Source organism: Cervus elaphus, chromosome 2, assembly GCF_910594005.1.
Source record: "Cervus elaphus chromosome 2, mCerEla1.1, whole genome shotgun sequence".
Taxonomy (NCBI): Eukaryota; Metazoa; Chordata; class Mammalia; order Artiodactyla; family Cervidae; genus Cervus; species Cervus elaphus.
The window spans coordinates 9,990,755-10,014,403 of record NC_057816.1 but is presented as its reverse complement, the minus strand read 5'-3'; the positions used below and the strand labels follow the sequence as shown (position 1 = coordinate 10,014,403).

At 45.2% G+C, this 23,649-nt stretch overlaps 1 protein-coding gene, 1 long non-coding RNA gene and 1 pseudogene across 3 annotated transcripts; all 3 read left to right on the top strand.

Moving 5' to 3' along the window:
- The first annotated feature begins 232 nt into the window (after positions 1 to 232).
- Positions 233 to 23,011, top strand: ASRGL1 (asparaginase and isoaspartyl peptidase 1). The gene is made up of 7 exons (XM_043871804.1): positions 233 to 476; positions 1,045 to 1,248; positions 10,820 to 10,962; positions 11,631 to 11,788; positions 20,198 to 20,316; positions 21,251 to 21,361; positions 21,708 to 23,011. The coding sequence occupies exons 2-7, from the start codon at positions 1,056 to 1,058 to the stop codon at positions 21,911 to 21,913; spliced, it is 930 nt and encodes a 309-aa protein (XP_043727739.1). The 5' UTR covers positions 233 to 476; positions 1,045 to 1,055; the 3' UTR covers positions 21,914 to 23,011.
- On the top strand, positions 9,206 to 10,729 carry LOC122673898 (annotated as a pseudogene). Its single transcript, XR_006334848.1, has one exon. The product of XR_006334848.1 is annotated as a tubulin alpha-1B chain-like (transcript).
- On the top strand, positions 11,796 to 14,921 carry LOC122673920. The gene is made up of 2 exons (XR_006334849.1): positions 11,796 to 13,399; positions 14,449 to 14,921. It is a non-coding gene; the product is annotated as an uncharacterized LOC122673920 (long non-coding RNA).
- Positions 23,012 to 23,649: the final 638 nt, after the last annotated feature.

Genomic DNA, 23,649 nt, shown 5'->3' with positions numbered 1-23,649 from the left:
CAAGTAAAAGGAAGAAAATAACTAGCAAGTCTGCGAAACATCCCAGGCAGAGGAAGGACTTCAGTGCGTGCACTGGGGCTTTTCAGTTTCCAATTACAAAACCTCGGCACATCTCTTCTCGCCACCCACGCCACCAGCGGGCCTCACACCGAGGAGGAGCAATTCCCCCGTATCCCAATAGGAAGCTCGAGTGCGTGAAGGGCCAGCAGAGCCCCAGCCGTAGGAGCCGGGCCGCGGGAGTCGAGAGCGCGGTGGCGACGCCGGCAGAAGTGCTTGCGCCCCCGCCGTGCGTTGAGGCTTTACGGTAACTCCTCGGGGCTCGCTGCCCCGCCCTCGTGCGCAGGCGCGGAGCCGTTGCCCGCCGAGCGGTTGCCGGCTGAGCGGTTTCTAGAGCGGCTTTGCGGCGAGACCCGCCTGTGCAGGATCCGAAGCCGCTCGGGTGGCAGTCCCGGCGTTCGCCTCCTGAGGCGTCCTCGGTAAGTCGACGGGCCCTGCGGGAAGCCGCCTCCCCAGACCCGGGAAGGCACCCTCCCGGGTGCTGGGGCTGAAAGCGGGAGGGCTCTGGCGAGTTCCAGCCCGCCGGCCTCCCCCTGACCCCGCGGGGCGGGTGGGAGCGCGGACAGGCCCCCGGGAAACCGAGGCTCGACGTGGGGCCCGGGAGGAAGGCTGGAGCTGCGGCCCCGGGGTGGGTGGAAGGGGCGCCATCTCCGCCTCTTCCCGGCCCGGGCCTTGAGCCGGAGTTCTCCGGGGAAACTGAGGCCGGATGTCAGCGGGCGAGGAGGGGGCGCGGAGCACTGCTGCTGCGAGGCGGGCAGGTGCCCCGGACCGGGCAAGGAAGGGCACCCTGGGCTTTTCGTGCAAAGTTCACACCCAGCCGCCTCCTTTGCTCGCAGGACTCCCTGGGTCTCGGGAATTCGCCTGAGGCTGTAAAAACTGCCCCCGTCCAGCAGTGGAAACCGGACCTTGTCCCCAGCGGGGGACGTAAGGCCGGTGCGGTTCTCTTGGACCCGCCTGAAAGGACGCTTTCGTCTTCCTGACCCCTAGGATCCGTCGCCATGAACCCCATCGTCGTCGTGGTCCACGGTGGCGGAGCCAGCAACATCTCCAAGGAGCGGAAAGAGCGGGTGCGCCAGGGCATCCTCAAAGCCGCCACCGTGGGTTACAACATCCTCAAACAGGGAGGGAGCGCCGTTGACGCGGTGGAAGGAGCCGTAACAGTGCTGGAAGACGATCCCGAATTCAACGCAGGTAAATGTGCACTGCAGCAAGTGCCCAGAGCCACGCTGGGTTCAGCCTCCCCCCGCCAGATAAACAGAACCTTTCTAAAGTGTCGCTGGATCTCTTCAACATTATGGTAAAACCTAATATGCCCAAAAGGCTTAGTTTTTCTACCTGTTGACCAAGTTGCTTTGGGGCTTGCCTGGTTACTCAGGGGTAAGGAATCTGCCTGCCAATGCAGAAGACTCCATCCCTGGGTGGGGAAGATCCCCTGGAGAAGGAAATGGCAACCCTCTCCAGTACTCTCGCCTGGGAAATCCCAGGGACCCGGGAGCCTGGTGGGCTGCAGTCCATGGGGGTCGCAAGAGAGTCAGACAAGACTTAATGACTGAACAAGTTGCTTTAAAGAATTTTAAAACTCATTATTCACCCTTTCTTCTTTAATCTGCTTTCTGGAATTCACATACCAAGAGGATTTTTTATTACATCTTTTTATGGGGTAAGGGAGTAGACTGCTTACCCCACAAAACATGGCAACCTTGGAGCTTCAGGGTGTCATTTGAATGGAGGGAGTGAGGGCACAGAAAGACTGCAGGACAAGGCAGATCACTCCAGATTGGTAGGTGGTGGGTCTAATAAGCATGGGAACCTACACTAGAGGCTTGTCTTGCTGGATAAGTAGCCCTCTGTTCATGCCCACCAGAATCTGAAAAGTTTTATTTAGAGGCCTTATCTAGGTTCAGCCATGATACCATCCAGATAATCTCGATACCACATGTCAAGGCTATGTCTTTGGGCAGCTTCTGGTGCAGGAAGGCAAATGGAGGGCCCCTTCCAAGGAAAGAGGAAGGGGTAAGGTGCCTCCAATTGCCCCAGCACTCCACCCATCGTGACTGGCTCTTACAGTCCCACACGCTTTCTCTTCCGCAATATGCCCTGAGCAATTGTTTGGGTGGCTTATTTTGGCGGCTGTCTGCCTGCATTGGAGGCAGATGCCACAGCAAGAGTACAAGCACATACAAAAGAAAACACAGGATAAGACCGTTATCAGATCTCAGATACCTTTTTCCACCAAGAGTCTCATGATTCAAACCATTGTTCCTAAGTCTTCCAGGCTGGGGGCCAAACGCCAGTACAGTACTCAGAGCGTTCACTTGTGTCGTGTGGTTTAATAAAAGTGACAGGTAAACAGCTTAACAGGTATGAGCACACAGCATTCTGTTTGGATAATGGCAGAGCTGCCTCCTTGCAAGGCAGTAATAATGGCCAAGGCTATTCTGTTTTGGAGGAGAGCTTGTCTCACAGGAGACTTTTCAATGTGCAGGAAGGACAGGCTTTGTTGGCCATCATTCTGGGCTTGATGAGTGAAGCCCTGTGTGTGCCGTCGTGTCCTCCAGCCCAATGAAGGGCACAGAGATGGCAGCAGAATGATCGTTCCAGTGGGAAACAGAACATGCCCACCTGGCCTTGAGGAGAGGGAGGTCGGCAGCCTTAGAAACTCGATCTGGTTGTAAATACCACACGTGTTAGCCAGGGGAGGCAGTGCTGTCAGGCTTGAGGAGATGGACTGGGGGCAGGATACCCCAAACCAGAACCCTCCCCTTCTCCTTTCCCAGTGTCGCACCTTCCACTGCAGGTTTGATGCATCTCAACAAGCCTAGCTTGCGGCAGGACAGCGGGAGTGGAGATTGAGTGGTCCCTCCTCCCCCATCCGGGTATAATGTTCAATTGCAAATCCCAGTAGTTGATCCCCTCGCCAGGTGTGACGGGGCTTGGTATCCTCAGAACCACACAGCACATCGATCCATGGTGAGAGGGCAGTGGCTGTTTCTCGAAGCACCTTTTTGGTATCAGGCGCTTCCTTGGGGGTCCCCAGTCTGGCATATGAGACAGCAGTTCTACTGGTTGATCATTCAGATGTGTTAAAACCTTGGACAGTACTTGTGTTGACCCAGCCACGGTGGTTTTATCTGTTAATAATTTACAGTACTGCCTTAATGTTCCATTTTCCCTTTCTCTCAGCCCTGCTGCTTGTGGGGATTATAGAGGACATAGAACCTCCATTCAGTGCCACGTTCTTTTGTCCAGTTTTGCATATCACAATCCACAACCTTTGAAATGTGACCTCAGTCAGTGTCTGTTGGATGAAGGTGCTCCTGCTGGGAGCACCTCTCTCATCTCCTAACAGTGGTACCTGGTTTGCATGGGGACAAGGGAGAGTGTGAGTGATGCCAGACGCGGAGTCCACACAAACCAGGGTATGTTAGAACCCTCTCTCAGAGGACGGAGGCCAGTATAATCCATTTGCCAGTCCCTTACCAGTTAGGAACTCTGGTGGGTGGCCTCAGACTCCTTTGGCAGTTGCCATGGGCGTTGTTGAGAACACACAGGACATGCCGTTACTGCATTAACCAAGTCACTGTGTTTGAAGGACGATCCGGCATCCGCAATATAGATGCCTCACATTCTTGCAGGCAAACCCAGATGACCCCTCCACACGTCCTGACCCCACAGAGGCCCACTTCTGTTGTTTCACATAAATGCATTCACAAAGAGTGATCCTTTTGTGTTTGGCTTCTTTCACTCAGATCAATCCTTTTTTAGAGTAATAATCGTCATAACTACTATGAGTGTCTACTGTGTAATAAATCGTAGTCTAGGAAACTTGCCTGATTAACTCATTTAATCTGCACTTCTGTCTTGTTATTAGGTGTAATTATTATGCTCATTTCTCAGATGAGAAAGCTAAGACACAAAGAGATTAAGTAACTTGCTAGAGATTAAGTAACTTGTCAGATTAAGTAACTTGCTATAGAGATTAAGTAACTTGTCAGATTAAGCAACTTGCTATAGAGATTAAGTAACTTGTCAGATTAAGCAACTTGCTAGAGATTAAGAAATTTGTCAGTGTCTTCTACTGACATGTGATGTCTCTTAGTCATGGACTAAGACCCCATGGACTATAACCTATCAGGCTACTCTGACCATGGGACTTTCCAGGCAAGAATGCTGGAGTGGGTTGCCATTTCCTTCTCCAGGGGATCAGAAAACCTAAAATCACAGGATTAAAATACTTCTTAGAATTGTACCACCCATCCACCTGACATCTGTCACAGAAAAGAATTTCAGGAAATCTAACCAGTTAGTCATCAGATACTTAGTAATGGTTCTACCCTGCCTTGCCTCTACCCTGCACTCTTTAACCCATAGAATGAGACATAACTGCATCCCGTGGCTGTTGAGCCAGAGTTTACTAGAGGCCCTTCCACCTCTTGCCAGCAGCAGCCCACGGGGGACTCATTAAGCTCTGTGCCTGTTAGCAGTCAGGACCCTATTGGCTGACAGTCCCCGCTTCTTCACAGGAGACCTTCGTTTGGAGCAAGGCATTCTGGTCTGCCACCCTCTAAACCAGCGGGGTACGCTGGCGAGCTAGGGACTAGGGAGCTGCAGCCGCTGGTTCTCGTTTCTCTGCTCTGACTCCAGAGCTTGCATTCTGAGTGGCTCCCTTCTCATTTCCCAGATGTCCACTCTGCGCATCGAAGAAAAAGAGAGCCGGCTGAAAAGAAGGAAATCAAAGACCTGGGGGTAAAGGTGGAACTTTTAACAGCATACTGTCCACCTTGGGCTCTGTTTTCTGTTTGCCTTTCCCAGCTATTTTCAGCAACCTCTGCTATAATCCTCTAGAGGAACTATTTGGGAACTGGATACAAAAAGCTGAGCCCTGGCAGTTACTGAGTTAGGTGGCAATAATTTGCATTCATAACAAAGCTTATCTGAATGTCTGTTAAAACACTGTTCACATTGTATTGATCTTTCAATATAGGTTTCATTTTATATTTGAAACTTGTTTCATAACACTTTGTTTATTAAAAAGTAGTTTATTTATTGGACACCAACAGTTTAAATTTGAATGCTAGAAATATTCTTTAGAGACTCAGATTGGCAACCAAACAGGGACTCTCTGCTTTCACTGGAATTGAGCAGTATTTACACAAAACTTTAAATAGTTAATTTATTTTCCCTACAGTTTTCTCTACAGACTTTTCCCTGCAGACTGTGTCTAGTTGCCAGGAGTTGGGGCTACTCTTCATCTCGGTGTGCAGGCTTCTCGTCTCCAGGACTTCTCTTGTTGCGGAGCACACGCATTAGGCGCAGGGGCTTCAGCAGTTGCAGCCCATGGTCTCAGAGGTTGTGGCCCATGGGCTTAGTTGCTCTGAAGCATGTGGGATCTTCCCAGACTAGGGATCGAACCGGTGTCCCTTTCATTGCAAGGCGGATTCTTAACCACTGGACCACCAGGGAAGTCCCACCTTATTCTTAGTTTTTTGAGATTTTTTTAATCATGTATGGATGTTGAATTTCATCCAGTCCTTTTTTCTGCATCTGTTGAGATGATCATATGGTTTTTGTTTTGTCTATTGACATGGTGAAGATTGACTGATTGATTTTCAAATTTTGAACCAGATTTTCTTCTCTGGGATTAACACCACTTTGTTGTGATATATGTACATATATATGTATGTGTGTGTGTGTGTGTGTATATATAGTATATATATCACATTACATATATGTGATATATACATAAAATGCTGGGTTTGATTTGATGGTGTTTTCTTAAGATTTTGCGTCTATGTTCATGAGATACTGGTCTATAGTTTGATTTTCTTATAACATCTGTCTGGTTTTGAAATGAGAATGATGCTGGCTTCATATGATGAATTGAAAAGTGTTCCCTTCTCATCTGTTTTTCTCAAAGAATTTATATAAAGTTGGCATTATTTCTTTGTAATATTTTGTATATTGGTTTTTGGCAGATTGGTAAATTGATTTTTGTTTGTTTTGACGGAAAGTTTTTATCTAAGAAATCAAATTCTTTAATAGGCATGGCACTGTTGAGGTTATCTATTTCTTCTTTGAGTTTTGTCAGTTGTCTTTCAAGAAATGTTTATATTTTATATAAGTTGCTAAATTTGCAACATTTCTGTGTTATGCTTTTGATATCTGTATGGTCTGTAGAGAGGTTCCTTCTTTCATTCCTGATATTTGTAATTATGTCTTTTTTTTTTCTTTGTTAGTCTAGAGTTTATCAAGTTTATTGTTCTTTTCAAAGAACTAGCTTTTGTTTTGGGATGGATTTTGTGAATTTTTCTGTTGTTTTTTTCTTTTGCTCTTTTTCTGTCCTGAATTTCATTGATTTATCTTTGTTATTTCCTTTATTAATTCAGCTTACATTGGAAATAATTTACTTTTTCCAGGTAGATCATTCATTTGAGACTATTCTTTGCTGATATAAGCATTTAATGTTTTAAATTTTACCCTAGCACTGCTTTGATTTTTCTCCTTACCTGTTTTTATATGTTGTCTTGATTTTCATTCCACTCAAAATGTGTTCTAATTTTCCTTGTGACTTCTTCATTATATCATGAATTATTTAGAAATATAATAATTTCCAAATATTTGTGGATTTTCCAAATATCTGTTACTGATTTTTAGTTTAATTCTGTTGCAATCAGAGGATATGCTTTATGTGATTTGCATTCTTACTAAACTTCGTAAGGTTTGGTTTTTGGCTCTGAATGTGTTCTACCGTGCCCATTTGCACTTAAAAAGAGTATACTCTGCTGTCGTTGTAGAGAACAGTAAGGTCAAGTTCATTGGTAATGTTGTTCACACCTTCTGTATCTTGATTGTTTATTTCTACTGATTACTGAGACAGGAGTATTGAAGTCTTTAATTGTAATGGTGGATTTGTCTTTTTCTCCTTTGAGTTCTATCAGTGTTTGCTTCACGTATTTTGAAACTTATCTGGTGTATAGATTGTTGTCGTCTCAATGAACTGACCCCCCCATATCATTGCTTAGTGTCCTTATTATTATTTAATGCTTCTTATTGTGAAGTATGCTTTGCCTGATGTTAGTATAGTTGCTCCAGTCTTCATTTGATTCATTCTGGCATGGTATATAATTTGTCCATTCTTTTACTTTTAAACTATTTGCATCTTTATATTTAAAGTAGATTTTTCATTGGCAGCGTGTAATTATGTCCTATCTTTTCATACGATTTGACAATCTCTGCTTTTTATCGGGGCTTCCTTGGTGAAGAATTCACCTGCAAAGCGGGAGACCTGGGTTCAATCCCTGGGTTGGGAAGATCCCCTGGAGGAAGGCATGGCAACCCACTCCAGTATTCTTACCTGGAGATTCCCCATGGACAGAGGAGCCTGGCAGGCTTTTAACAGAGATCTTCAGACCATTTCCATTTAATGTGATCACTGATATGGTTAGGCACAAATTTGTCATCTTGCTATTTGTCTTCTCTTTGTCCAATCTATTCGTTGTTCCCCTTTTCCTCTTTTTCTACTTTTTTCGGCCTTCTTTTGGAATAATTGAATGTTTATAATTCCATGTTACCTCCTTTGTTGGCCTAGTAACTAAACTTCTTTTTTAAAGGTTGTTTTAGAGTTTATAGTAGACATCTCTCACTTATCACAGTCTACCTTAAGTAATATCAAACTTCATGCATAATAGAAGAACTTTATGCAGCATACGCCTGTTTCTCCTTTCCTAGCCTTTGTGCTGCTGTTTTCATATGTTTTATAAGTGATAAGTTACCCAATGCATCGTTATTATTTTTACTTTAAACAGTTATATTATAAAGATACTACAAAAGTAAAGGGGAAAGGGATTTCTGCTTATCCACATGTTAGCTGTTTGCAGTGTTCTTCATTCTTTGGGGGAATCCTGATTGCTGTCTGCGGTCATTTTCCTTCTGCTTGAAAGACTTCCTTTAACATTTCTTGTGTTGCACAGCTGCTGTTGATGACTTTTTTTTTTTTTAGCTTTTGTATGTCTGTAAAAGTCTTTGTTTGGGGTTTTTTAAAGATACTTTTACTGTGTGTAGAATTCCAACTTGACACTTTTTTTTCTTTCAGAGCTTCGAAGATGTTGCTCCTCTGTCTTCTGGTTTCCATTGTTTCTGGCAACAAATAGGCCATCATTTTTGTTTTTCCTTCTATGCCTAATGTGTCTTTCTCTGGCTGCTTTTACCATTTTCTCTTCTCATTAGCACTAAGTTGTTTGATCAGGGTATGCCTGAGTGTAGTTTTCTTCATGTTTCTTTTCCTTGAAGGTTGTTGTGCTTTTCTGATCTGTGAATTTATAGTATTCACCAAACTTGAAAATTCATCATTTCCTTAAACGTTTTTTGTCCCTCTGTCTCACCTCTCCTTTGGGGATTCCAGTTACACGTGTACTGGACTGCTTGAAGCTGTCCCTGAGCTCAGTGATAAACTCTGTTCAAGTTTTTTTCAATCTTTTCCTGTGTCTTAAGTTCATTCGTCTTTTCTGTAGTGTCTAATTTGGTATTAATCCTATCTAGTGTATTTTTCATTTCCAGAAGTTCTCTTTGGGTCCTTTTCATATTTTCTTCCACATTCTGGTACATATAGAATAGTTACAGCAGCTGTTTTAACGTTCTTGTCTAATAATGCCATGATTTATGTCATTTCCGAGTCTGTTGCTATTGATTGATTTTGTTGTTGTTGTTGTTCCTCGTTATGGGTCTTAATTTCCTGTTTTCTTATTAGATACCAAAACACTTAGGTGCTGGATATTTTTGTACTCCTTTAAATATTCTTGAGCTTTGTTCTTATCCCTCTGAGAAAACAGAGCCACATAGAGCTTAAGAATACACTCAGAGGTATTATCTAGGTAGAGAATGTTGGAGAAAAGCTGCTAGTGGTAAAGAAGACAGAGTAATGAGACCCGATGGTTTTAATAAGTTCAAGGAAACCTAATGTTGCAGTAAAATGTTGCCATGGAGAGGAGATGAAGCCGGAAAAGTAAGTCAGAGGCCAGATCAGGAAGGGCTTCATAACTTTTATTTTGTAGGTCACAGGGTACCGAGTCAGATTTGTGTTTTTAGAAATGTTCCTTTGACAGAGAAGTAGAGGATGAATTAAAGTAGGCCGCTTAGACCCATGGTCACCATGCGTGAGTGCATCTCCATCACATTGGCTAGGATGGTGTCCAGATCGGCAATGCCTGCTGCGAGCTCTACTGTCTGGAACACAGCATTCAGCCCGATGGCCAGAGGCCAAGTGACAAGACTATTGGGGGAGGAGATGACTCCTTCAACACCTTCTTCAGTGAGACAGGCGCTGGCAAGCATGTGCCCAGGGCAGTGTTTGTAGACCTGGAACCCACAGTCATTGATGAGGTTCGCCCTGGCACCTACCACCAGCTCTTCCACCCTGAGCAGCTCATCACAGGCAAAGAAGATGCTGCCAATAACTGCCCAAGGTCACTACACCATTGGCAAGGAGATGATTGACCTTGTCTTGGACCGAATTCGGAAACTGGCTGACCAGTGCACGGGTCTTCAGGGCTTCCTGGTTTTCCACAGCTTTGGTGGGGGAACTGGTCTGGGTTCACCTCCCTGCTGATGGAACGTCTCTCTGTCGATTATGGCAAGAAGTCCAAGCTGGAGTTCTCCATTTACCCAGCCCCCCAGGTTTCCACAGCTGTCGTTGAGCCCTACAACTCCATCCTCACCACCCACACCACCCTGGAGCACTCTGATTGTGCCTTCATGGTAGACAATGAGGCCATCTACGACATCTGTCGTAGAAACCTCGACATTGAGCGCCCAACCTACACAAATCTTAACCGCCTTATTAGCCAGATAGTGTCCTTCATCACGGCTTCCCTGAGGTTTGATGGAGCCCTGAATGTGGATCTGACAGAGTTCCAGACCAACCTGGTGCCCTATCCCCGCATCCACTTCCCTCTGGCCACATACGCCCCTGTCATCTCTGCTGAGAAAGCCTACCATGAACGGCTTTCTGTAGCAGAGATCACCAATGCTTGCTTTGAGCCAGCCAACCAGATGGTGAAATGTGACCCTCGCCATGGTAAATGCATGGCCTGCTGCCTGTTGTACCGTGGTGACGTGGTTCCCAAAGATGTCAATGCTGCCATTGCCACCATCAAGACCAAGCACAGCATCCAGTTTGTGGACTGGTGCCCCACGGGCTTCAAGGTTGGCATTAACTACCAGCCTCCCACTGTGGTACCTGGTGGGGACCTGGCCAAAGTCCAGCAGCTGTGTGCATGCTGAGTAACACCACAGCCATCACTGAGGCCTGGGCTCGCCCGGACCACAAGTTTGACCTGATGTATGCCAAGCGTGCCTTTGTCACTGGTACGTGGGTGAGGGCATGGAGGAAGGAGGGTTTTCTGAGGCCCGTGAGGACATGGCTGCCCTTGAGAAGGATTATGAGGAGGTTGGTGTGGATTCTGTTGAGGGAGAGGGAGAGGAAGAAGGAGAGAAATACTAATTACCATTCCTTTGAGCCCTGCAGCATGTCATACTCAGCTTCAGCACTAGCTGACAGGCGTAAAAACTTTCTGACTAGATTGTCTTCGCTTTCAGCTATGATCCTGTATTGATTTCCATGTGTGTCTGTAACACTTATGTCCTGTCTCAAAAGTAAAGATTTTAAGAAAGAAAATAAATAAATAAAGTAGGCAGCTTAGAGAGCAAGGTCTGAAGCCATGTCTAAATTCTTAACTCTTTCTTTTCGACTTCTCTTTGGTTTTAGGTTGCGGATCTGTCTTGAACGAAAATGGGGAAGTTGAAATGGATGCCAGTATCATGAATGGGAAAGACCTGTCTGCAGGGGCGGTGTCTGCAGTCCGCTGTATCGCAAATCCCATTAAACTTGCACGACTTGTTATGGACAAGGTATGCGGGACCAAACCACCCTTTCCTAAGGAACTGTCACTGCTGCATTTCAGCAACCAAAAGGGGTCTGACTGTTGGGGAACACTTGAGATCACTGTTCTTCTAAAATTGTATGAAAAAACAAAAGCAGTGTTATTATTTAAATTTCTCAAGGAAACCAAGATTCTGACTCATGATCACTTGACCAGGTGTTACATGTTATCTTCCTGTATTTTCTTCAGCCTGTTCTCAACACATGGTAACATAACATATTCAAACTGAAGAGACCAGCTGTGGAAATAGCATGTATGGGAGAATTTCCCAGTGGTCCAATGGTTAGGACACTGTATTTCCACTGCCAGGAGCCGGGGTCAGTCCTTGGTCAGGGAACTAAGACCTCAGAAACTGTGCAGCATAGTAAATAAATAAATAGCATACATAAAATAAAAATGGATTAAAATTTAAGATCATATGTAAGTTGAATTCCTAATATTCCATCATTTGGTGGTTTTTGAAAATACAAAAACTCAGAGAGGTGGGCTTTTTTCAACATTCAGAAAATTATGCCAGTGGAATTTGCATTCTTGAGGCTTTTACCCAGAGAGAACAATTATTTCCACACAGTTGGAACTATTAAAAAGAGTTTAACTTTTTCAAGAAACTATTTTCCCGTTTCTTTCCGGTTCAAGACACCTCACTGCTTTCTGACTGACCAAGGTGCAGCAAAATTTGCAGCAGCCAATGGGATTCCAACAATTCCTGGACAACAGCTGGTAACAGAAAGAAACAAAAAACGCCTGGAAAAAGAAAAACTTGAAAAAGATGCTCAGAAAGCAGACTGTCAGAAGTAAGTGTCATCTGTGGCTGACATTTTGGGGAGTTATCCAGATGTGTAAGTTTGACACATGTCTGATTATCTACATTTCTTTAAAAAGTCCAATATCACAGGTAATTTCAGGTTTTGTATAGAATGAGCTGAAGAGCTGAAGTCACTCAATCGTGTCTGACTCTTTGCGACCCCATGGACTGTAGCCCCCCAGGCTCCTCGGTCCATGGGATTTTCCGGGCATGAATACTGGAGTGGGTTGCCAGAATAGTTCACACTAAATAATGGAAAAGCTGCTCTTTTGATTCTGAAATTTAACCTCATTTTTTACTCCTATGAATAGTTATTCATAGTCAGCTGAGAGTTCCTTTTCCAGCATGATTTGACAGATGAATGCTGGGTGTTGATGTATTAATTACGTGCAAGCTTCTTGATCAGTTTGTTGTCTTCAGTACACTGCACAGGTCCTCTGTGATCTAGACCACCCTGTGAACTTAGGCACCTTCCACGGGGCAGAGAAGTCAGCATAGCCCTGGAAAGTGAATTAATCATGTGTTCTGAATTATTGTTTTTCGTGTTACCCATTCAAAAGTGCCAAATAAAAGCCCCCCTGTTTAAAGCAAAACTTGAAAAATAAAATTTGAATGTGGCCCAGAATAAGGAATATAATGGAATATAATCTATTAATTCTACACACCCTTTTAGATTTGTAATGTTTAATCAGAGGTATACTTTAGAATCATCTTAAGAGCTTTTTCAAAATATACATGTCTGAGCTCCTTTCCTACAGGATCTGATTTAGTGGAGCTGAGGTGGAGAGGCCACGCAGGTCCATTAGAAAAAAAGTTTTCCAGGTGATTACGACATGTCCCCAGGTTAAGAATCTGCTTCACAAGATTGGCCATATGTTGGTAGCTGTTGATAATCTTTACCAAAGGTGCTGTTGTGTCTGTGGGGTTGCTTTATCAGTGGTTCATGTCCATTTTAGTAGATATTGCCACATTGTTTGCAAAATTTCTGCAACAACACCATCTCTACCAGCCTGTACTGTTCTTCCACATAAGCAAGAAGGGCTCCTGCCCTGGGCCCTGCACTTTAGAAGACCCTCATATCACAAATGGGTTTCCCCGATGGCTCAGTGGGTAAAGAAACCACCTACGGCCTACAACGCAGGAGACACAGGAGATGCAGGTTTGATCCCTGGGTTGGGAAGATCCCCGGAGGAGGAAAATGGCAGCCCACTCCAGTATTCTTGCCTGGAGAATCCCATGGGCAGAGAAGCCTGGCGGGCTGCAGTCCATGGATGGAGTTGCAAAGAGTCGGACACAATTAAGCAACTTAGCCCACAGGCAACAGCATAGTGCAAATACACAAAATAAAGTTGGTTTATTGCAGACCCGTGGGGCACCTGTCACTCAGCCATGGCACAGCGTTGCCCGCTGCCCTCAACATCCGCTCTTGTGACTGATATCATTCAGCCCCCAGGGAAGTGCTTTTCTGCATCTCTTGCTCTGTCTCTTGGAGGTAAAGGCCACCTGAGTCTAAAAGCTTGTGGATTATACCACTGCTGACATCAGAAATAGACTCCTGCTTTGGAGTGTGGGGGAAAAACTGAACAGCAGAAGGACTTAGGTAAGAAAAAAGGACAATGTGTTTCGAAACAAATTCTTATATAATGAAGTGTTGTTTCCCAGTAGTGCCAAGTGTCCTTTTTATTTCTGCATGGTTCAGTTTGCAATTCTGGAGTTATCCACGTATCTGCAAGATTTGCACTGAGGGCTGATTGCCGCTCCTCTCAGATTTATGAATATGTAGGTCTAGACTCGCACTGTCCAATAGAAAAAATGAGAGCCATATATGTAATTTAACCTTTTCTAATAGCCACATTAAAAAAGAAAAAAAAATGAGTGAAATTAATCATATTTATGGTTAACTCATTATACCCCAAATATCATCATTTCAACATGTAATCCAAACCAATATTGTAAAGCAATTATCCTTCAATTAAAGATAAATGAGTTTTTTAAAAAACATATAATCAACATAAGAAATTATTTCCTAGATATTTTACATGCTTGTGTGCTAAATCTTTCAAACCTGCCGTGCATTCTGCACTGATGCGGGGACCGCCCACATCTCTGGTGCTCAGCAGCCAGCGGTGCTGTATTGGGCAGTGTAGGTCTAGACAGAACCCGCACAAGGAACCAACTCTTCAGGCTGGCAGCTAAATGGATGCTATTAGAACTATGAATGGTTTTATTCTTATAAACATACTTAAGATTGAGGGACTTCCTTGGTGGTCCAGTGGTTAAGACTCTGTGCTCCCAATGCAGGGGGCCCAGGTATGATCCCTGGTCATGGAACTAGATCCCACACACAGCAAATAAGACCTAGGGCAGCCCCCCGCCCCAAAAAAGTAATACTTAAGGTTGAATTAAATTTTTTTTAATGTTGAAATATTCGACTTTTAGGTAATTTTTATTTAAAATGGTTCTATTCATTAATTATAATAACTGTTTAGATCTTAATAATTTTGTGAATTTTAGAAAAAACTAACACTTGAAATTATATCTACAAATTACTTTTATTCTCTTTTTTTGGATTTGCCCTTAATTTTGATGAAAATATACGCTGATGTTGTACACTATCAGTATAGTTACATTTCACTTTCTAATTCCTAGATTATTGAAAATGTGTACAAATCACGATTTTGATAGAAAAAGAATACTAAAGTGGAACTCACAAAAGAAAACTGAAAGGAAAAAAGGAGTAAAAAAAATCTTCAAAGAAATGGTCTGCTTTAAAAGTAAGCAGTCTTCTTCTAGGATGACCCACATAAAATTCACAAAGAGAACATTACAGATTCTTTGTTCAATGAAGATTTAATTATGTATCAAAACAATGAAAATTAGAAATATTCTTGCCAAATCCACAACTTGAACAGTTCAGATAAATCCTGACAGCTTCATGTTCTTTACTAAAGGAAGATTTAATTGCTAATCACAAAGAATCATACAGCAGAAAAGGACATGTGCAGTTATTGGAATTGGAGGGGAAAGGCTGAATAAACAGCAGACAGTTGATAACCAGAAAAGGCAAAGGTAAAAAACATAGATGTAAAAAAAAAAAAAACATAGATGTAGTGTTCTTGAAAGAATAATATAATATCTGGGACTTCCCTGGTGGTCCAGTGGTTAAGACTTCGCCTTCCAATGCAGCCAAAAAGTCAAAGCATAAAACAGAAGCAGTGTCATAATAAATTCAATAAAGACTTTAAAAACAGTACACATCAGGAAAAATCTTTAGAAAACTTATAATATTTGGCCAAGTATAACAGTGCTTTTATGACCTCATCACATAGTGTTTATAAAAAAAACAGCAGGGGGGCTTCCCTGGTGGCTCAGTGGTGATGAATCCGCCTGCCCATGCAGCAGACATGAGTTCGATCCCTGATCTGGGACGGTCCCACATACCATGGAACAACTTAGCCCGTGCACCACAGCTGTTGAGCCAGTACTCTAGAACCTGGGAGCCACAGCTGTTCAACCCATGTGCCACAGCTGCTGAAGCCGCATGCCCTGAAGCCCATGCTCCACAACAAGAGAAGTCACTGCAATGAGAAGCCCTTTCACCACAAGAAAGAGATGCTCCCCCCAATCCACAACTGGAGAAAAGCCCGTGCAGCAACACAGACCCAGCACAGCTAAAAATAAGTAAATTTAAAAATAAAAATTTTTTTAATGGGACATCTCCAGTAAACATTATTTCAAAATTTGATAAAATGCCAAATGTAATTAGGGGGAAAAAACTTAAGATGAATATCTAGGAGAGAGAAATCAGATAGGTTCGTTTAATGGGTAATAAAGAGAGAGATGAAATCATATATGAAGTTTAAAAAAACTCACTTCCACTAGAATGTACCATGATCAGAAGATATGTTGAAAAAACAAGGCAAGCCTGTAATAATGAAGCTAACATGGTGGGTACATAAAAGGTGTGTAAGCCCAAAGTTGGGCCAAGAGTCCAGAAGTATTCTGTGTGACATGTCCAGCTCACAGTGAATTTCCTTCTAAGAGACGAGCCCTCAACTGCTCCAATACTGAAAGTGATGTGGGACAGCAGAGGGTCCACTGCGAGATAGTCTAGATGTGGCCAAAGCTGGAAAGTCTGGATTAGACTCACATCTGACCTTACAACAGACTTTTATACCAACTAAATGCTGTCAACAAAGGTCCGTCTGGTCAAGGCTGTGGTTTTCCCAGTGGTCATGTATGGATGTGAGAGTTGGACTGTGAAGAAAGCTGAGCGCTGAAGAATTGATGCTTTCGAACTGTGGTGTTGGAGAAGACTCTTGAGAGTCCCTTGGACTGCAAGGAGATCCAACCAGTCCTTCCTAAAGGAAATCAGTCCTGGGTGTTCATTGGTAGGACTGATGCTGAAGCTGAAACTCCAATACTTTGGCCACCTGATGTGAAGAGCTGACTCATTGGAAAAGACCCTGCTGCTGGGAAAGATTGAGGGCAGGAGGAGAAGGGGACGACAGAGGATGAGATGGTTGGATGGCATCACCGACTCAATGGACATGGGTTTGGGTGGACTCTGGGAGTTGGTGATAGAGAGGGAGGCCTGGCGTGCTGTGATTCATGGGGTCACAAAGAGTCCGACACGACTGAGTGACTGAACTGAACTGAAATGCTGTGAAAGTAATCAAACTAAGTAAGAAGAGTTCAGCAAAAATTACAGAAGTTCCTTAGAGAACAAATCATGGACTTTGACAGAATATGAAATGAATTTTGAATTTTCATGATCTACAGTTATTTAGTCTGAACTGTTCCTCTCTATTGATAAGCTTAACAGAAGCTTTAAAAAAATCTGTTTGGCTTTTACACTTATTAAAGGATTAGAAATCTTTTTTAAAGTTTAGAGAAACAAAGCTAAAAGTGCATGTGAGATATGCAAGAAAAGTGAAATCCTCATAAAATATAAGGAAATTGAAATAAGGGAAAATGTTTGCCTAACTTCAAGGAGAAGATGCATGTATAAATGATCCTGAAACCAGTTTCTATGGAGACTGTTATTCTGTTGTAAATTGAAGTGTAAGTATCATTTGAAGAGAGAGCTGAAGAAAATTAAGCAACGTATTATGATTTTCAATTTTCTTTACACCACCATTGAAATTTGAAAGAAGAATTTAAGATTGCATGGATCGAGACACTGCTTAAGAGATGACAGAAGTGACTGTAATAAAGTGATTATGATTTAAATGTTCAAATTAAAATATTTAGTGAAATCTCCTTGTTAACAGCTTATTCGCAGCCTCATATAGCATTTGAGTGCAGTAATGTAAAAATCAGGATTCATTTCCAAAGCTAAGTATTGCTTTAAGAGTTTTGTATATAATTCCAGTGCTACTGCCTCAGCAGAGTGAAGCTTCTCCAAGTTAAAATTAATTAAAAACTTGTTAAAGAAGTTTAATTATTAATACATTGAGTCAAGAGAAGTTGTGTTATTTGGCGCTTTGTCAACAGAATACATGTTACATGAAAACGTTGATCGTAAGAACATGGTCCATGCCCCCTGGGATGAAAGCAAGGAAAATCAGTTTTATGGAATAAATGCATTATAATTTATGATTGCGTATGTGCCTTTTGGGTTTTTTTCCCCCGCTCATCCAGACATCACAACTGATCAACAGAGGATGTGCATGATAGTAATTAAATTGACATCATTAGTAGTTGTCAGCTTTCAGTCAAATGAAAACCGTAGCTTTACAATATTTCTCAATATACATTTATCATGGTAAGAGGATAGAACATACTTATTATTTCTAAGTATTAAACATGTGTGGCCCTCCATTTGCCTTTGCATTTTTGCCTTGGCCGCCCCCTCCGGGTTGGGGGGCTGCCACCAGCCGTGACAGGTCCAGCCTCCTTCCCACCCTCTCCTGAAGCGCCCTACACAATCCGCTGCCTCTACGCCTCCCAAGCGGTCTGTTTCCTCTCTGGCCTTCCTCAGTCCACCCATAGCAGCCAGAGCTAAGTTCTCCTAAGATGACTTCTCCAGAGGAATAGCAGACACTCTTGAGCGCATAGATCGTCTCCAGAGCAATGGGTGAGTTTTCACAGGGTGGACAGTGTGGTCAGCGCCCAGAGCCAGACATCACTTGCAGCCCAGCGTCCCCCCTCCATCACTGCCCCCTCGGCTCCCAACTCCGTGGGCTCCTGGTGCTGGTTTCTGAGCTTCATCTGAGGGAGGTCGTGTGGTTTGGTCTTCGGTTGGGCGCCTTCTCTCCTTAAGTTCCCGAGACCCGTCCCTCTGTCGTGTGCAGCGGGGTCCACCCTCGCTGTGGCAAAGTGTGCTGTCTCCTGCCTGTGTCACAAGTTATTTACTTGGACGGCGCTTGTGTTATTTGCAATTTGCCGATATTACAGGTGGTGCTGCTGTGGACCTTCTGTCTGCTTGCTTGGTGAGCTTACTTCACGTTTCTGTTGGATAGAAATGTAGGGATAGAATGGCTGAGTCAGGGACTTCCCTGGTGGTCCAGTGGTTAAGACTCGGTGCTTACACTGCAGGGGTTGTGGGTTCAATCCCTGGTTGGGGAATTAAGATCCCATATGCCGTGAGGCGCAGTCAAAAAACGGGAAAAAAGGAGGGGCTTGGTCTCCTTTCCTCCCAAAGTGCCATATCAGTCCATGTCCTTGGTGGCGGTAATTGAGATTCCCAGTCCCTGCACTCTGTGCCCAGACTTGATGCCACATCTCTTTTCATTTTAGCCATGCCAGCGAATAGGTTGGGCTTCCTTCATAGCTCAGTTGGTAAAGAATCTGCCTGCAATGCAGGAGACCCTGGTTCGGTTCCTGAGTCGGGAAGATCCGCCGGAGAAGGGATAGGCTACCCACTCCAGTATTCTTGGGCTTCCCCTGTGGCTCAGCTGGTAAAGAATCCTCCTGCAATGTGGGAGACCTGGGTTCAACCCCTGGGTTGGGAAGATCCCCCGGAGAAGGGAAAGGCTACCCACTCCAGTATCCTGGCCTGGAGAATTCCATGGACTGTATAGTCCATGGGGTTGCAAAGAGTCGGGCACAACTGAGCCACTTTCAGTGGAAAACTTAATGGGTGCAGTGGTAAGAACAGTTATTTTTAAAACTTAACTCGTATCATGACACCTCTCAGCTCAAACTCTCCAGCGTCTTCTCACCTCGCTCAAACTGAAAGCCCTTCCTGTGGCCTGTAAACAGGATGACCATGTGATTCAGTGTTCTAACTGGAACTTAGTTTTGAGAGTGAAAGGGAGGGGCAGTATTAATTAAGCCAGGGCAGCGGCATAAACAGGACGGACCTGGGAAACCAGGATGTACCGTCACCCCGTTTGTCGGAGCCTCATGGTCTGCCTGCTGGCTGCCCCTCTGACCCTGCCGCCCTCTCCCTCACTGTGTTCTCTCCAGCCACAGTGGCCTCCTTGAATCCCCATGAACCAGGAAAGCATGTCCTGCTTTAGGAACGTTCTTCACCAGCAATCAGCATGACTTGTCCTCACTTCTTGAGAGAGGCCTTTATAAAACCACCTCTCCACCATCACATGCCCCATGTGCTGCTATAGGCTATAGTTTATTTCTGTTGAGTAAAACCTGACGTATTTCATTGCTATGTCACCCTGTGCCCTGAATGCAAACTTTCTGGGAGAAGGGACTTTGTCCACTTAGTTTTCTGCTGTGTCCCAGCACTTAGAAGGTTGCCTCCAATATCGTTCACTATAGAATCAGGGTGGTGGGTATGTGGCTGTTAGTGTATAATTTCCTTCAACATTTTTACTTCAAGGTTTATAATAAAAACGTTAGAGTATATGGCTAATTCATGTTGATGTATGGCAGAAACCAACACAATATTGTAATGCAATTATCCTCCATTTTCATAAATTTAAATTAAAAAAAAAGAAATGTTAGAGTAAAAACAGCTTATTTCATCTTCATAGCAAACCCCATGACAGGCAGAGTGAGGTGTGTGGACAGTTATCATCAGTATCACCTGGGCGGCTGTCCCATCTCACACCTGCGAACTCAGGGCCTCTGGACTGGGATGGGGAGCTGAGGATCCAAGGGATGCTGGCACACCCAAAAGTTTAAGTAGTGCTCAATTATTTGTATCCCCTTTTTATAGATGGGGAAAATGAGACTCAGTCACCCGGCTAGAAGGTGATGGTGCCAGGACTGCACGGACGACCTTTAAAGTTGAGGTCTAAAGGTGCATCCAGCAGTCTGACTGATGTGTGGAATGTAAACCAAACAGGCTTTCTTCACTGTCTCCGTGAGTGGGGAATGCTAGAATCAAAGCATATCCCATGTGCCATTAACATAGAAGTGTATTAAGCCACATTGTCACCTTTGGGAGTGTCTCATGTTCCAGCCTGTCACTCTTTCTGTTTTTTGGCAGAAACTTGGGGACCGTGGGTGCTGTTGCCGTGGACTGCCAAGGAAATGTGGCTTACGCAACCTCAACAGGGGGCATCGTCAACAAGATGCTGGGCCGCGTCGGGGACACGCCGTGTATAGGTGAGCTGGACAGGTGACCCCCGCCCCTGCCCGCCGCTGTCGTCTCGTCCTCATTCTCTGGTCTCCGCCCCCCGCCTGATTTCTTTCTTCCTCTTCCTGAGGCAGGTGTAGAATTTCTGGGGGTGGCCTGAGTTGGGGACAGTTTTCCAGGGACAGCGTGGAGAAGGTGGCTTGTCCAGCAGGTACCTGATTCCTAGATGCTGTGTTTTGGGAATGACTTGGGAGGGAGGTGGAGACGGGGTGCTGAAGTCACCCCAGCACCCCCGATGCCTGTTTCTTCTCTGTAACCCATTTCACAATCTGCAGACTAATTATGCCCAAAGGGTTAAGTACGTAAAACCTCTTCGCAGGCACGGGCTCAAATGAGCAAACTAAGAAAGCTGACAATTTAAGTCCACAGTTATTAGACTGGAGTGGCGTGAGAGCAGCACAGCACCACTAGATATTACAGGGACTTCCCTGGTGGTCCAGTGGTTAAGACTACGCACTCTCGGGGGGGCGGGGGGGGGGGCAGAGGCTTGATCCCTGGTCAGGGAAGATTGTGTATGCTGCACAGACAAAAAAAAAAGATATTACACATCAAAGTGTTCTTTGCATTAACCCTGGAGCACATTATCTAATTCCCAGGAGTGTGTGTGTTTGGGAGAGAGTGTGTATATGTTTCATCCTGTGAGGGCTATGTAGATATGCCCGAGGGCAAAGGAGGAGCTGCCCTGGTGTAGCTGCTCCAGGAAAGGTCAGACCTGCCTCCCTGAGGCTCCCCCCACCCCCGTCCCCTGATCTCAGGGTGTTCGCACGGTGGTCACTAGCGCACCTTGGCATGACACCCCGGCACTCTTGGGATTTAATTTTCATGTAGCGTTAGACCTGTAATATGTGTTTGACTTTGCTGACTGTTGCTGCGCAGTTAGAACTGATCCCTTTCCTTGAGCAGGATCTGGAGGTTACGCTGACAATAACATCGGCGCCGTCTCCACGACGGGGCACGGTGAGAGCATCCTGAAGGTGAATCTGGCCAGACTCGCGCTCTTCCATGTTGAACAGGGTACGTGGACCCGGGAGGCTGCTTATAAATAGATGGAGAGGGATGGGAAACCCTGGCTTTGCTTTGAGGTTGAGTCCCCTTCTATTAGGGTGCAGAAAGAAAATTTGGAATACCATTCACCTTCTGCCTCCAGGGGGCAGAAGAGAGACTCTGAGCCTGGGTTCATCCCAGTGGAGCGGAGGGGCCTTGTAGAGAGAGTTAAGAGTCCTTGTTTGAGACATTCAAGTAGAAATCACTTACCAATAATCTTTGTTAACATGCTTTGTTTTTTTCATACTGTAAATAATTTCCCCATCAGATTCCTTTCAATAACTTGTGCTGTTCTCAACCTCTCGTTGTTTTTCAGGAAAATCACTAGAAGAAGCTGCCGACGCTTCGTTGGGTCACATGAAGTCAAAGGTCAAAGGCGTAGGTGGTATCATCATGGTCAACAAAGCAGGAGAGTGGGCGGTGAAATGGACCTCCACGTCCATGCCCTGGGCGGCCGCCAAGGACGGCAAGCTGCACTCGGGCATTGACGTCGGCGACACGAGCATCATTGACCTGTCCTAAGCCCCCGGAAGCTGTATTCTAGAAGCTAGCTTGCAGGTGACGCAGTCTCCTGGTGGGAGACTTAGCTTCATCAATTAGATCTAGAAATGGAAAAGTTCTGCAGTCTGTCACTCCTTTTGTCGCTTTGATGAGTGTCTGGTTGGGGGCGGATTCCAAAGTGTATGAGAAAAGCCATGTTAAGATCAAAATAAGACCAGTGAGGATGACAAACTCCACAGAGCCTTCCTCATGAATAATCCCCGTTGTCTGAGGTTTAGAAAGAAGAAACAGCAAGATCTTAATGGTACAGAAAGGGCCTCGGTGCAGGGAATGGCTTTTGGAGTTGGGGGACCTGCAGCAGTGACAGGCTGGAGGTTCAGGGGTGTGGGGGTTCGGAGGAGAGGGCTCTGGGGCAGGACCCAGTGCAGGGTGAGGCAGGCAGGAAGGAGCCGGTGGAAGCGGTGAAGGGGGGAGAGGGCAGCAGTTAACGGAACGTTGAATGTTGCAGAGCTTATTCGGAGTCAGAAGATCATTAGGTAAAAGAAACAGAAAAACTGATTTTGTTAAGAAAGTGCAGACTTCTCTGACTTACCAATACAGACGTGTTTCCAAACGCTGTAAAAGGACCCTCTGTTGACCCCTGTCTCTGAGCTGCAGCTGAAGGGTTGTCATGGGCACCCTGGAGCCCCTCCCAAGATTAAGAGCTTTCTCGGGCTCACTCCTGAGCCTGCTCACCTTGTTTTTCCCCCCAGCCAGCTTCCACCTCCCAGACCCCCAGTTCCTCACAGTGAACTGTGGGGCTTGTGACCTCTCTGCCTCTCCTACGACAGGAAGGGCGAATCAGTGTCCAGGTGACCCCGACTTAACAGCGTCCGTGACTGTCCAATGCTGTGGGTTTCCCCAGCTGAACTGGGTGTCCACTGTGGTCAGCATGGTAAAGATCCTCATTTCTTTGGTGGAGAGTATACCTATTAGCCTCTTTACACTGGAGACAGTATTTTTGCTATGACATATCTGCTCATTTTTTTATAACCTGTCAGAGCTTACTTTCTCTCTGGAAAGAAATTGCTTCACTTTAAATTCCATGTGCCACTAATAAAATGTGTTTTGAAAGAATAACAGTGTGGTCAGGAGTCACTGTGGACGAAGACCAGAATGTACATGGCCTTGCTTGGTCTGTCAGTTCAGGCCGGTGAGCTTGTTAGAGAGACCTTTCAGCCTAAGGGTGGTGTCTGGATGTGATAAGACCACCTGCCTCGAGGAGACTGAGAGTTTCCAGAAGAATGGCGTTTTGGGGGGGTGGGTTAAGCAAGAGGCCCAGTCTCCACTGCAGGAATCAGCGGGGCTCACGGATCCATCTTCTCACCAGTTGCCGACCTTCAAGCCAGACAGTCTCACAGTCCAGACCCGTGTCCCCTGACCTTCCCTGCACCCGTGTCCTCTGCTTTGAGCCCAAGAGAGAGAGAGAGATGGAGGCAGGCCGGGTTTGAATCTTGCTTCTCCCCACGACCTGGGTGACCCTGGCCAGGATAACTTCTGAGAATGTGGTCATCCATAAAGTAGGTCACTATGGCAACCAAATGAAAATGGAGGACAGCTGCTCAGTGTTTTATCTCCAGAGCCTCGGACAAACACCGTGTGGCCAGGCCCCAGAGGGAGTCCATGTGGTTGTGTCCTTTAAGCCAGATGCAACCACTGCCCTTTAGAGATGGCACTCTGTCAGCACGTGTGTTCATTCACTGGGGCTGCCAGCACCA

What these genes read in the sequence shown, in the direction of transcription:
- ASRGL1 (XM_043871804.1), top strand. Translation starts at nt 1,056, where the DNA reads ATGAACCCCATCGTCGTCGTGGTCCACGGTGGCGGAGCCAGCAACATC. An exon ending in CACGACTTGTTATGGACAAG is followed by an intron (nt 10,963 to 11,630) that starts GTATGCGGGACC and finishes TTCCGGTTCAAG; the next exon opens with ACACCTCACTGCTTTCTGAC. An exon ending in CAGAAAGCAGACTGTCAGAA is followed by an intron (nt 11,789 to 20,197) that starts GTAAGTGTCATC and finishes GTTTTTTGGCAG; the next exon opens with AAACTTGGGGACCGTGGGTG.